At 41.9% G+C, this 13,142-nt stretch overlaps 1 protein-coding gene across 1 annotated transcript in view; it reads right to left on the bottom strand.

Annotated features, from left to right (window-relative positions):
- Positions 1-13,142, bottom strand: part of LOC115106782 (sodium/potassium-transporting ATPase subunit beta-3-like) — a 30,890-nt gene extending 17,748 nt beyond the window's left edge. Inside the window, exon 1 of the mRNA XM_029629861.2 lies at positions 12,817-13,142. Coding sequence (XP_029485721.1) covers positions 12,817-12,937 — 121 coding nt within the window. The 5' untranslated portion in view covers positions 12,938-13,142. The remainder of the gene's footprint in view (positions 1-12,816) is intronic.

Raw genomic sequence — 13,142 nt, 5'->3', positions numbered from 1 at the left:
CTTGTGGATTTATATAGAACATTGGTAAATATTTGAATGATTTTATGAGTGGTATGATCGCTAGTTAATTTATTGTAAATCTGGACAAATGATCCAAATACCATATTGCAGGGTTTCCATTAGGAAAATGTGGAGTAGGAACAGCAGCATTTTAATTTATAACATACAGTGCTCAGAATGACAGAAATCACATTTATATTATGGTAATTCAGCTCAACAGAACATGCAAATCGGGGATGCAACGGCATGCATCCTTTTTACCGAACTCCAATGCGCATTTGAAGATGTTAGAATAACTGTTTACATGTACTTCCTCAGCAAGACGAGTAGTGAACAGCAAAATCACTTGTCAAACTCATTCCACAGAGGGCCAAGTGTCTGCGGGTTTTCGCTCCACCCTTGTACTTGATTGATGAATTAAGGTAACTAATTAGTAAGGAACTCCCCTCACCTGATTGTCTAGGTCTTAATTGAAAGTAAAACCCCAAAACCCACAGACACTCGGCCCTTCTTGGAATGAGTTTGACACCCCTGGTCTATCAATCTGCTATTCCCCATGGTAGGAAAGTTTACCTATTTTAGTGGTCAGCTTGTCATTCTGTGCAAAAATGACAATTCATACTACCACTAGGCCTAGGATACATATATTGTTTTTAAAAAGCAATGAAGGCTATGAAAAAGATCAGAACGTTTAGCTTAAAATGTTGGTGAACTATTATGTATTCACATAAGCGCAGCAATGCACACAAGGCAGTAACTTACGCTAACCCCATTCCGTACAAATGTGCGCAACCTTGACATTCAAATGAGGCTGCAAAGAAAACTAATAGGACTGTAGCAACTGTGTTGACATCAAAATTTGGGGTGTGAACTGTGTTTCTATTCAAGCGTTGATTGACATGATAATGGCTCTATAGTATTGGAGAAAAAACGGACCCCTCTGACGCTGTACAATACATCGTAACGTGTTATGGCGTAACGTACAGCACGCATAAAGCAACAAATTCTGTCTTACAGCCACTCTCCACCAGGTGCAGCACTTCTCTCACTGTTTAAAAACAAGAAAGGGACAGGGACAGGGTAAGGGAGGGATACCTAGTCATTTTTTGTGTCATCACTGCAAGCTATCATGACTCTAAAATGCAGCTGTTTACTTCTGAAGATCACTTTAGCACCGCCCTAAAAACCCGATTCAAATTCGACACAAACCTTAAAATAGGTATGTAATGACATATTATATAAACTTTTTATGGTGTTTTATTTACATTTTAGAGGCGATAAGGTGATAAATTGGACAGATTGAGTGAAAAAAGCAATTTCCCCACGTGACATCTCTCCTTCTCACAATCACGCAATAGGTTTCGATTCCCCACCTGCCATTTTTAAAAAGACCCGATGGAGCTCATTGCCTTCTTGAAAAATGCAGAGACGGGCAGCATGAAGGTCTCGTCATTGATTTTGTTGGAAAGGGGAGAAATTGTCCTTTACAATGGTATTGATATTACAGTTGATCTGGAAGTATTAAATTTTTTGGCCTGTAAAATAAGGTAAATTGTACGGACCAGCGTGATATACAAAAGTGAGTTAGTTTACGTTAGGCTATGAGCGAATGCTCATTCCATAATGCAATTAGCGGGAAAACACCATTGTCAAAAGCTCACCTCACAGCAAGCATTTTCACGAGACATAGATGAAAATATAAAATTGACATTTTGAAAGAGGGGGGGGGGATCTAAAGATGCCACAACTAAGATGGGTTGCTAAAATGACTAGGATTGTGCCTTTTGGCTACTGGACAATGAAAAAAAGCTGGATATTTGAAAACCAATAGAACATGAGTGGAATACACTACTGGTTTCAATGGCATATGGAAGTCTTAATAAAATAATTGCCTCCACGTTTGGTTGTATTTTGGCTAGCCTACTTTGAACCTGGGTAAACATGCCTCATAATATGTAGTAAAACATTAATGTTTCAAACAATTACACTGAACAAAAATATAAAAATAAATACAATTTTTTTTTAAATTAAAAAATAAAAATGCTGAAATGTTCCAAATGCACAAAAAGCTATTTCTCAAAAATGTTGTGCATTTATTTACATCCCTGTTAGTGAGCATTTCTCCTTTGCCAAGATAATCCATCCACCTGACAAGTGTGACATATCAAGAAGCTGTTAACGCAGCCTGATTATTACACAGGTGCACCTTGTGCTGGGGACAATAAAAGGCCACTTTAAAATGTGCAGTTTTGTTTACACAACACAATGCCACAGATGTCTCAAGTGTTAAGTCGGCGTGCAATAGGCAAGCTGACTGCAGGAATATCCACCATAGCTGTTGCCAGATAATTTAATGTTAATTTCTCTACCATAAGCTGCCTCCAATGTTGTTTTAGAGCATTTGGCATTAAGTCCAACCTGCCTCACAACCGCAGGCCACGTGAAACCCTTTTGTGGGGAAAAACTCATTCTGATTGGCTGGGCCTGGCTGCCAAGTGGGTGGGCCTATACCAAGTGGGTGGGCCATCCCTGCCCAGTCATGTTAAATCCATAGATGAGGGCCTAATGAATTTATTTCAATTGACTGACTTACTTATATGAACTGTAACTCAGTAAAATCTTGAAATTGTTGCATGTTGCATTTATATTTTGGTTCAGTATAAGTTTATGTTTTCAAAATGCATACTGCCTCCAGCCAATTACAAAGTGGTGTGTGATGTGTTGTAGCCTGCCTACCATTATATGCACTTGAATGGTGAATGGGAAGTGCGCTTCAATTACCAGTTGAGAAATAAAAATAGCTATTTTTAATTGTGGCTATCAAAACAGTTAACACGTGATTTCATTTAGAATTGTTACGCAATGATTGGGCTTACAAAAGCATGTTTCAGTCCAACAGCAAGCTCTACCAGCAGCTCTCGCACTCTGACAGATTTTCTGCTTAAACTAGGCTCATATCTGTAAGCTGTGTGCGTGCATGTGATAAATAAGAATCATAGAGACTAACGAAAATACTAGGGGTGTGCCGATATGGCAATACTCTTATTCGTAATCATATCAGTAAATTGACAGTCAATAGTCGGATCGGATGATACTTGTACTCTTAAAAAACTTAAATGTATTAATATGCCTTAAACAGGATTGGTGTCCCGTATCCCAAAAATAAGAGATAAAAGTAACAAGTAAATTAAAGATCAGCAGTAAAACAACAATAGCGAGACTATATACAGGGGTACCAGTACAGAGTCAATGTGCGGGGGCTCCGGTTAGTTGAGGTAGTATGTACGTAGAGCTATTGAAGTGACTATGCATAGATGACAACAACAGAGAGTAGCAGCGTAGTAAAGAGGGGGAGGGGGGCAATGCAAATAGTCTGGGTAGCCATTTGATTAGATGTTCAGGAGTCTTACGGCTTGGGGGTAGACGCTGTTTAGAAGCCTCTTGGACCTACAGTGAGGAAAAAAGTATTCCTCCTCCTCCAAACACGGCGAGTTGAGCAGAGAGAACAGTCTATGACTAAGGTGGCTGGAGTCTTTGACAATTTTTAAGGCCTTCCTCTGACACCGCCTGGTAAAAGAGGTCCTGGATGGCAGGAAGCTTGGCCCCAGTGATGTACCTTCTGTAGTGCCTTGCGGTCAGAGGCCGAGCAGTTGCCATACCAGGCAGTGATGCAACCTATCAGTATGCTCTCGATGGTGCAGCTGTAGAACTTTGTGTTGTTACCTATCCTTACCACCTGGGGGCGGCAGGGAGTCCAGGAGTCAGTTGCAGAGGGAGGTGTTTAGCCCCAGGGTCCTTATCTTATTGATAAGCTTTTTAGGGCACTATGGTGTTGAATGCTGAGCTGTAGTCAATGAATAGCTTTCTCACATAGGTGTTCCTTTTGTCCAGGTGGGAAAGGGCAGTGTGGAGTGCAATAGAGGTTGCATCATCTGTGGATCTGTGGGGGCGGTATGCAAATTGTAGTGTGTCTAGGATTTCTGGTATAATGGTGTTGATGTGAGCCATGACCAGCCTTTCAAAGCACTTCATGGCTACAGACGTGAGTGCTACGGGTCAGTAGTAATTTAGGCAGGTTACCTTAATGTTCTTGGGCACAGGCACTGTAGTGGTCTGCTTAAAAGATGTTGGTATTACAGACTCGGACAGGGAGAGGTTGAAAATGTCAGTGAAGACACTTGCCAGTTGGTCAGCGCATGCTTACAGTACACGTCTTGGTAATCTGTCTAGCCCTGCAGCCTTGTGAATGTTTATCTGTTGAAAGGTCTTACTCACATCGGCTGCGGAGAACGTGATCACACAGTCTTCCAGAACAGCTTGTGCTCTCATGCATGTTTCAGTGTTATTTGCCTCGAAGCGAGCATAGAAGTAGTTTAGCTCGACTGTTAGGCACGTGTCACTGGGCAGCGCTCGGCTGTGCTTCCCTTTGTAGTCTATAATGGTTTGCAAGCCCTGCCACATTCGACGAGCGTCAGAGCCGGTGTAGTATGATTAGTCATGGTTCGTCGGTGGGCATATCGGGATTTCTTTTAAGTTTCTAGGTTAGAGTCCCACTCCTTGAAAGCGGCAGCTCTAGCCTTTACCTCAGTGCGGATGCTGCCTGTAATCCATGGCTTCTGGTTGGGGTATGTACGTGCGATCACTGTGGGGACGACGTCATCGATGCACTTATTGATGAAGCCAATGACTGATGTGGTGTACTCATCAATGCCATAGGAAGAATCCCGGAACATTTTCCAGTCTGTGCTAGCAAAACAGTCCTGTTGCTTAGCATCTGCTTCATCTGACCACTTTTTTATTGATCTAGTCACTGGTGCATCCTGCTTTAATTTTTTATTGTAAGCAGGAATCAGGAGGATAGAATTATGGTCAGATTTGCCAAATGGAGGGCGAGGGAGAGCTTTGTATCCGTCTCTGTGTGTGGAGTATAGGTGGTCCAGAGTTTTTTTCTCTCCTCTGGTTGCACATTTAACATGCTGATAGAAATTTGGTAAAAATGGATTTAAGTTTCCCTGCATTGAAGTCCCCGGCCACTAGGAGCACCGCAGTTTTTATTGTCCCGTTGGTAGTTTAATCTTCCGCGTAGCTCGTCGATTTTATTCTCCAAAGATTGCATGCGGACTCTCCTTCACTGCAGCCGAGGTGAGTAAAACATTTAAACGTGTTAACCCTCGCAAGGCTGCAGGCCCAGACGGCATCCCCAGCCGCGCCCTCAGAGCATGCGCAGACCAGCTGGCCGGTGTGTTTACGGACATATTCAATCAATCCCTATACCAGTCTGCTGTTCCCACATGCTTCAAGAGGGCCACCATTGTTCCTGTTCCCAAGAAAGCTAAGGTAACTGAGCTTAACGACTACCGCCCCGTAGCACTCACTTCCGTCATCATGAAGTGCTTTGAGAGACTAGTCAAGGACCATATCACCTCCACCCTACCTGACACCCTAGACCCACTCCAATTTGCTTACCGCCCAAATAGGTCCACAGACGATGCAATCTCAACCACACTGCACACTTCCCTAACCCATCTGGACAAGAGGAATACCTATGTGAGAATGCTGTTCATCGACTACAGCTCGGCATTCAACACCATAGCACTCTCCAAGCTCGTCATCAAGCTCGAGACCCTGGGTCTCGACCCCGCCCTGTGCAACTGGGTACTGGACTTCCTGACGGGCCGCCCCCAGGTGGTGAGGGTAGGCAACAACATCTCCACCCAGCTGATCCTCAACACTGGGGCCCCACAAGGGTGCGTTCTGAGCCCTCTCATGTACTCCCTGTTCACCCACGACTGCGTGGCCACGCACGCCTCCAACTCAATCATCAAGTTTGCGGAAGACACAACAGTGGTAGGCTTGATTACCAACAACGACGAGGCGGCCTACAGGGAGGAGGTGAGGGCCCTCGGAGTGTGGTGTCAGGAAAATAACCTCACACTCAACGTCAACAAAACTAAGGAGATGATTGTGGACTTCAGGAAACAGCAGAGGGAACACCCCCCTATCCACATCGATGGAACAGTAGTGGAGAGGGTAGTAAGTTTTAAGTTCCTCGGCATACACATCACAGACAAACTGAATTGGTCCACTCACACAGACAGCATCGTGAAGAAGGCGCAGCAGCGCCTCTTCAACCTCAGGAGGCTGAAGAAATTCGGCTTGTCACCAAAAGCACTCACAAACTTCTACAGATGCACAATCGAGAGCATCCTGGCGGGCTGTATCACCGTTTGGTACGGCAACTGCTCCGCCCACAACCGTAAGGCTCTCCAAACTACCTGCCCTCCAGGACACCTACACCACCCGATGTTACAGGAAGGCCATAAAGATCATCAAGGACAACAACCACCCGAGCCACTGCCTGTTCACCCCGCTATCATCCAGAAGGCGAGGTCAGTACAGGTGCATCAAAGCTGGGACCGAGAGACTGAAAAACAGCTTCTATCTCAAGGCCATCAGACTGTTAAGCAGCCAACACTAACATTGAGTGGCTGCTGCCAACACACTGACACTGACTCAACTCCAACCACTTTAATAATGGGAATTGATGGGAAATGATGTAAAATATATCACTAGCCACTTTAAACAATGCTACTTAATATAATGTTTACATACCCTACATTATTCATCTCATACGCATACGTATATACTGTACTCTATATCATCTACTGCATCCTTATGTAATACATGTATCACTAGCCACTTTAAACTATGCCACTTTGTTTACATACTCATCTCATATGTATATACTGTACTCTATATAATCTACTGCATCTTTATGTAATACATGTATCACTAGCCACTTTAACTATGCCACCTTGTTTACATACTCATCTCATATGTATATACTGTACTCTATATCATCTACTGCATCCTTATGTAATACATGTATCACTAGCCACTTTAACTATGCCACTTTGTTTACATACTCATCTCATATGTATATACTGTACTCGATACCATCTACTGTAGAGCCTATGCTGCTCTGTACCATCACTCATTCATATATCTTTATGTACATATTCTTTATCCCCTTACACTGTGTATAAGACAGTAGTTTTGGAATTGTTAGTTAGATTACTTGTTGGTTATTACTGCATTGTCGGAACTAGAAGCACAAGCATTTCGCTACACTCGCATTAACATCTGCTAACCATGTGTATGTGACAAATACAATTTGATTTGATTTGTTTGCTAGCAGAAGGGAGGGAAGTGGGGGTTTATTCGATCGCCTACGAATTCTCAGAAGGCAGCCCGCCCTTTGGCCCCTTTTTCTCCGCCTCATCTTCACGCAAATTGCGGGGATCTGGGCCTATTCCTGAGTTAGCAGTATATCCTTCGCATCGGGCTCCTCAGTCGCGAAAGGAAAAAAAGGATTCTGCTAGTCTGTGGTGAGTAAATCTCAGTCCTGATGTCTTGAAGTTATTTTCAGTCATAAGTGACGGTAGCAGCAACATTATGTACAAAATAAGTAAAACCATAAGCTACAAACAATGCAAATAAACAAACCAAAAAACACAATAGGTTGGGGACACGTAAAACGTGCCTTCCTCTCTGGCTCCAACTTTAAACTGGCTGAAAAAACAAATATGCATGTTTTCTTTGTATTATCTTTTACCAGATCTAATGTGTTATATTCCCCTACATTCATTTCACATTTCCTCAACCTTCAACGTGTTTCCTTTCAATTGTTATAAAACATATGCATATCCTTGCTTCAGGTCCTGAGCTACAGGCAGTTAGATGTTGTTTTAGGCGAAAATTTAAGTTAAAAAAAGAGTCCGATGTTGGCAAAATACCTCCCTGCACATTGTCAGTGCAAAATAGCTGCAAATTTGAAACAGTGCTAGGAGGGGTGAGTGTGTGTTTCCCTCGCCATGTTATTTATCATAGTAGCAGGTAGCAGCAATCTAAATGATCAGACCAAAAGAAAGCAAGGAAATTATGAAGCGAGTGGATTGAGAAATACAGCTTCCCTCTATCCAATCAGAGCAGCAGGATCAACGTACAGCGTGCTAGCACCTGAATGTATTTTTCTTCTCGATCACAGATAATAAAAAATGAAATGAGGATCCAGAAAATTGCCCACATCCATTACAATACTCATTTTGTCCTACTACTCGGCAAACCCCTAGAAAATAGACACGTGCCATTTTAATTCCACTAAATTATGCAAACTACTCACAGACCGCTAAGCATGACCAGTCAAATGTATTTACATCAATTAATATTTGATCAATGAATAGGTTAAAAATGATTATTCTGCAATTCATTTGTTTTCTTCTCCCAGACAATTGACCTGCAACAATTTTATTTATTGGCTTTTCATTTTTTGACGGCCAAAAGCCGGCTAACGGAAACCCTGCATTATTGTCACTATGGATAGAGGGCAGGATAGACAATTGACTGGTAGACTATATTGACCTGTGTTATAATACGTGTGCAGAAGCATAGTGCATAAGGGAAGTACCAAAACACCTTAATTAGGGGAGGCGATTGTAAGCAGATGAGGACATTAGGCCTATATAGTAAAACCTGCTAAATTGTGAATGTATATCAGGGAAAAAACACACTACCCTTCCCTGTGCGCAATAAAAAAAACACAAACCTCCCTAAAGCAAAAAATAAAATAAAGTTAGACAACCCTCCCCTATTTTGGATCAGTACATTTTTAAATGTCCCTTAGACATAAATAAATAAAATAAGTGTTTGGCGAATACATTTAAAAATGTAATCCATAAGCCTACTAATACATCAATGACTTAGTAAAATACGTGCACATATAAATGTTATTTCATCCTAATAATAATAAATGTTCTTTAATTTGCTGTATAGAATCTAATTATCAATATAATAAAACTAGGCCTATGATATTTCCTTGAATAGGCCTAGCCTACTCAAACATCATAATTGGCTTAACAAGGGCTGTGTAGATTCATTCATTTTTAGCACAAGGAGATTTTTAGGATTCATTTTCAAGTTTTTTTTAGTTCTGCACCACTGTTTCGCAGCACAATAAATACAGTGGGGCAAAAAAGTATTTAGTCAGCCACCAATTGTGCAAGTTCTCTCACTTAAAAAGATGAGAGAGGCCTGTAATTTTCATCATAGGCACACGTTAACTATGACAGACAAAATGGGAAAGAAAAATCCAGAAAATCACATTATAGGATTTTTTATCAATTTATTTGCAAATTATGGTGGAAAATAAGTATTTGGTCACCTACAAACAAGCAAGATTTCTGGCTCTCACAGACCTGTACCTTCTTCTTTAAGAGGCTCCTCTGTCCTCCACTCGTTACCTGTATTAATGGCTCCTGTTTGAACTTGTTATCAGTATAAAAGACACCTGTCCACAACCTCAAACAGTCACACTCCAAACTCCACTATGGCCAAGACCAAAGAGCTGTCAAAGGACACCAGAAACAAAATTGTAGACCTGCACCAGGCTGGGAAGACTGAATGTGCAATAGGTAAGCAGCTTGGTTTGAAGAAATCAACTGTGGGAGCAATTATCAGGAAATGGAAGATATACAAGACCACTGATAATCTCCCTCGATCTGGGGCTCCACGCAAGATCTCACCCCGTGGGGTCAAAATGATCACAAGAACGGTGAGCAAAAATCCCAGAACCACACGGGGGGACCTAGTGAATGACCTGCAGAGAGATGGGACCAAAGTAACAAAGCCTACAATCAGTAACACACTACGCCGCCAGGGACTCAAATCCTGCAGTGCCAGACGTGTCCCCCTGCTTAAGCCAGTACATGTCCAGGCCTGTCTGAAGTTTGCTAGAGAGCATTTGGATGATCCAGAAAAAGATTGGGAGAATGTCATATGGTCAGATGAAACCAAAATATAACTTTTTGGTAAGAACTCAACTCGTCGTGTTTGGAGGACAAAGAATGCTGAGTTGCATCCAAAGAACAACATACCTACTGTGAAGCATGGGGGTGGAAACATCATGCTTTGGGGCTGTTTTTCTGCAAAGGGACCAGGACGACTGATCCGTGTAAAGGAAAGAATGAATGGGGCCATGTATCGTGAGATTTTGAGTGAAAACCTCCTTCCATCAGCAAGGGCATTGAAGATGAAACATGGCTGGGTCTTTCAGCATGACAATGATCGCAAACACACCGCCCGGGCAACGAAGGAGTGGCTTCGTAAGAAGCATTTCAAGGTCCTGGAGTAGCCTAGCCAGTCTCCAGATCTCAACCCCATAGAAAATCTTTGGAGGGAGTTGAAAGTCTGTGTTGCCCAGCAACAGCCCCAAAACATCACTGCTCTAGAGGAGATCTGCATGGAGGAATGGGCCAAAATACCAGCAACAGTGCGTGAAAACCTTGTGAAGACTTACAGAAAATGTTTGACCTCTGTCATTGCCAACAAAGGGTATATAACAAAGTATTGAGATAAACTTTTGTTATTGACCAAATACTTATTTTCCACCATAATTTGCAAATAAATTCATTAAAAATCCTACAATGTGATTTTCTGGATTTTTTTTCTCATTTTGTCTGTCATGGTTGAAGTGTACCTATGATGAAAATTACAGGCCTCTCTCATCTTCTTAAGTGGGAGAACGTGCACAATTGGTGGCTGACTAAATAATTTTTCCCCCACTGTACATATAGGTAGAGTGACTAGGCAACAGGATAGATAAGACATTAGCAACAGCATTTGTGGTGTGTGGTGTCAGTATGCATATGTAGTGTATGTGTGTGTTGGAGTGTCAGTGTAACTATGTGTGAGTGTGTGGGTAGAGTCCATTGTGTGTGCATAGTCAGTGCAAGAGACTGAGCGCAAAAAAAAGATCATACAGGCAGTCTGGGTAGCCATTTGATTAGCTATATAGCAGTCTTGTTCAGCAGTCGTATGGCTGTTCAGGGTCCTGTTGGTTCCAGACTTGATGCACTGATTCCGCTTGCCGTGTGGTAGCAGAGAATACATTCTACGGCTTGGATGGCTGGAGTATTTGACCATTTTTGGGGACTTCCTCTGACACCGCCTGTTATAGAAGTCCTGGATGGCAGGTGTTGACTGAAGCCTAGTGTCATTGCTCCTGTTCCTAATTGCCAGACACCTGTTAGAAGACCATGGGAGTTGCCCATCTCTACCTCCCCCGCAAAATCAGTAAGCCTATCATTTTTCCATGTCTGTAGCCTACTGGAGTAAAAAAACATATTCAAGCCCATGTGTTGAGAAGGAATCAACTAAGCACAATGCTGCAAGTTAACTTGCACTATTACAATCACGCAAGACGCCCACCAAGAGAGAGAGAAAAAAATCACATTATTTTACACATTACAATAGGCTACAAATTGTGTGCCTGCTGTGCAATATGAGAGAAAACTGATTTGACCTTGATAGAGAGCGAGAGACAGCGACAGAGAAAGAGCTCTATAGTAACATCATGGAAAGACAGTTTTTGTGAGAGAATTTGTGATCTGGGCTAGGACTGTCAATTAGTGATCCTGTATTGCCATAACAGAACACAAACACATACTGGTAGGCCTACACTATTCCCACAGACAGTAGCTTGGCAACTATGGGAGGAGTTCTAGGCCTATAAAAAATTGGGTTAGAAATGTTTTTTTCAACATGCATAAAGTCAATGCATTTTGTACCCTAGTATAAACCTATTGTATGCATTTATTGTAGGCCCTATGCAAATTTGACCAACCAATTTCCCAATTCTGTTTTAAATCATTGGAATTTGAGGAGAATAGGATGTAGAACTCTATGACAGATAATAATAATGTTATATTTAAATAGAGTGACGGACGGCATGCGAGTAATGGCCGAGAAATAGCGTCACTGTATTGCGGAAACAAAGTATCACTGTAACTGTAATCTATCGACATTTTTGGCAACATAATTTCAAATTAACCTACTCGCGTGCTTGCATGAATATGGATTTTAAAAATGACATTAATAAAATGAGGGCAATATGACAGGGGAAACTCTGTATGCATGCCCCATAACACTCGCCAGCCTCGTGCAAGACTGCTTCTCGAGACGATACAACGTGCTTTACGTGTTATTCTAAGAACAGTTTAATCGCACTGATTAGAGGGACGAAATTGGGGAAGTGTTGGTAAGGCTACAGGCCGATTATTATTAAGCATAAATATAATATACTGTAATCCCAGTTTATGTTAATCCCATTGCAATTAATTTCGATACATTAGCCTACGGACCCGGTTAAAACAGCCTCGATTCGGCCTGTTGGGCTCCGTCAAGATTTTCTTAATGACAAATCGGTTTAAAATGTTAATTTACCCCGCTACACTAGTGACCTAATAGCTAATAACTCGCAATCCCCTGAAAAAAGCCTATTTCGAGGAATCTGCGGAAATATTTGGAGACATTTGAATTCCAATAGCCTATTTTAATTGCGGGGACATATGGCAACCATCTATTATAGGCTAAAACCACCAGTTTATTAAAATAAATTCAGTAGATCATTGACCGTAAGTATATAATGTTATAATGGGGGGGGGGGGGTGGGGGAGGTGCCAACAGAGTGGAAGAACACATCCAATATACCGTTTGATCAGCTTTGATTGGCTGTTGACATTATTGGGGTGCAAATCATGATAAACAAACGTCTCCGTTATGTAGGCCCAGTCGAAAAAAACACAAGGCTATTAAATTATTAAAATGTACATGCAAATTTGTATCCCAGGCTGCATTCACATTGGTAACTGATTAAAGCAGATAAATGAGACTGTACTATGGCTCTGAAATGTCATCAATAAGATATCATTGTTTTAATATGCAAACCCGATCTGATCGTGTCCCAAACCGATTTCTTACCCCAGCTTTTAGCGGTTCGGCCAATAAACTCTCCTGTTCGTGGGTTGTAGATAGAATCTTTCCAGGAGGAAGTCTGCGGTTTGTCTCCGTCAGCTACGGGTGTCTCCTCCTTGGTCGACATGGTTGGCTTTGAGTTATTCAAAATGATGACCGTAGATGGTAAGAATGTTATAATGCCCAAAAGGTCTATAAACGATGGATTGCCTGTTTTATAAAATAAAAAATGGAGTGTTATTTCCGAGCCAATACAGCCTAGTCTCTTCAAGTTACCCTCTCCACACTGATACAGTACCGCAGCAACTGAGCTGGAGGAAAATTCGCATTTG

Source organism: Oncorhynchus nerka, linkage group LG23, assembly GCF_034236695.1.
Source record: "Oncorhynchus nerka isolate Pitt River linkage group LG23, Oner_Uvic_2.0, whole genome shotgun sequence".
Lineage (NCBI taxonomy): Eukaryota > Metazoa > Chordata > Actinopteri > Salmoniformes > Salmonidae > Oncorhynchus > Oncorhynchus nerka.
The sequence above is the reverse complement of the archived record's forward strand: the minus strand, read 5'-3'. Positions and strand labels throughout refer to the sequence as shown.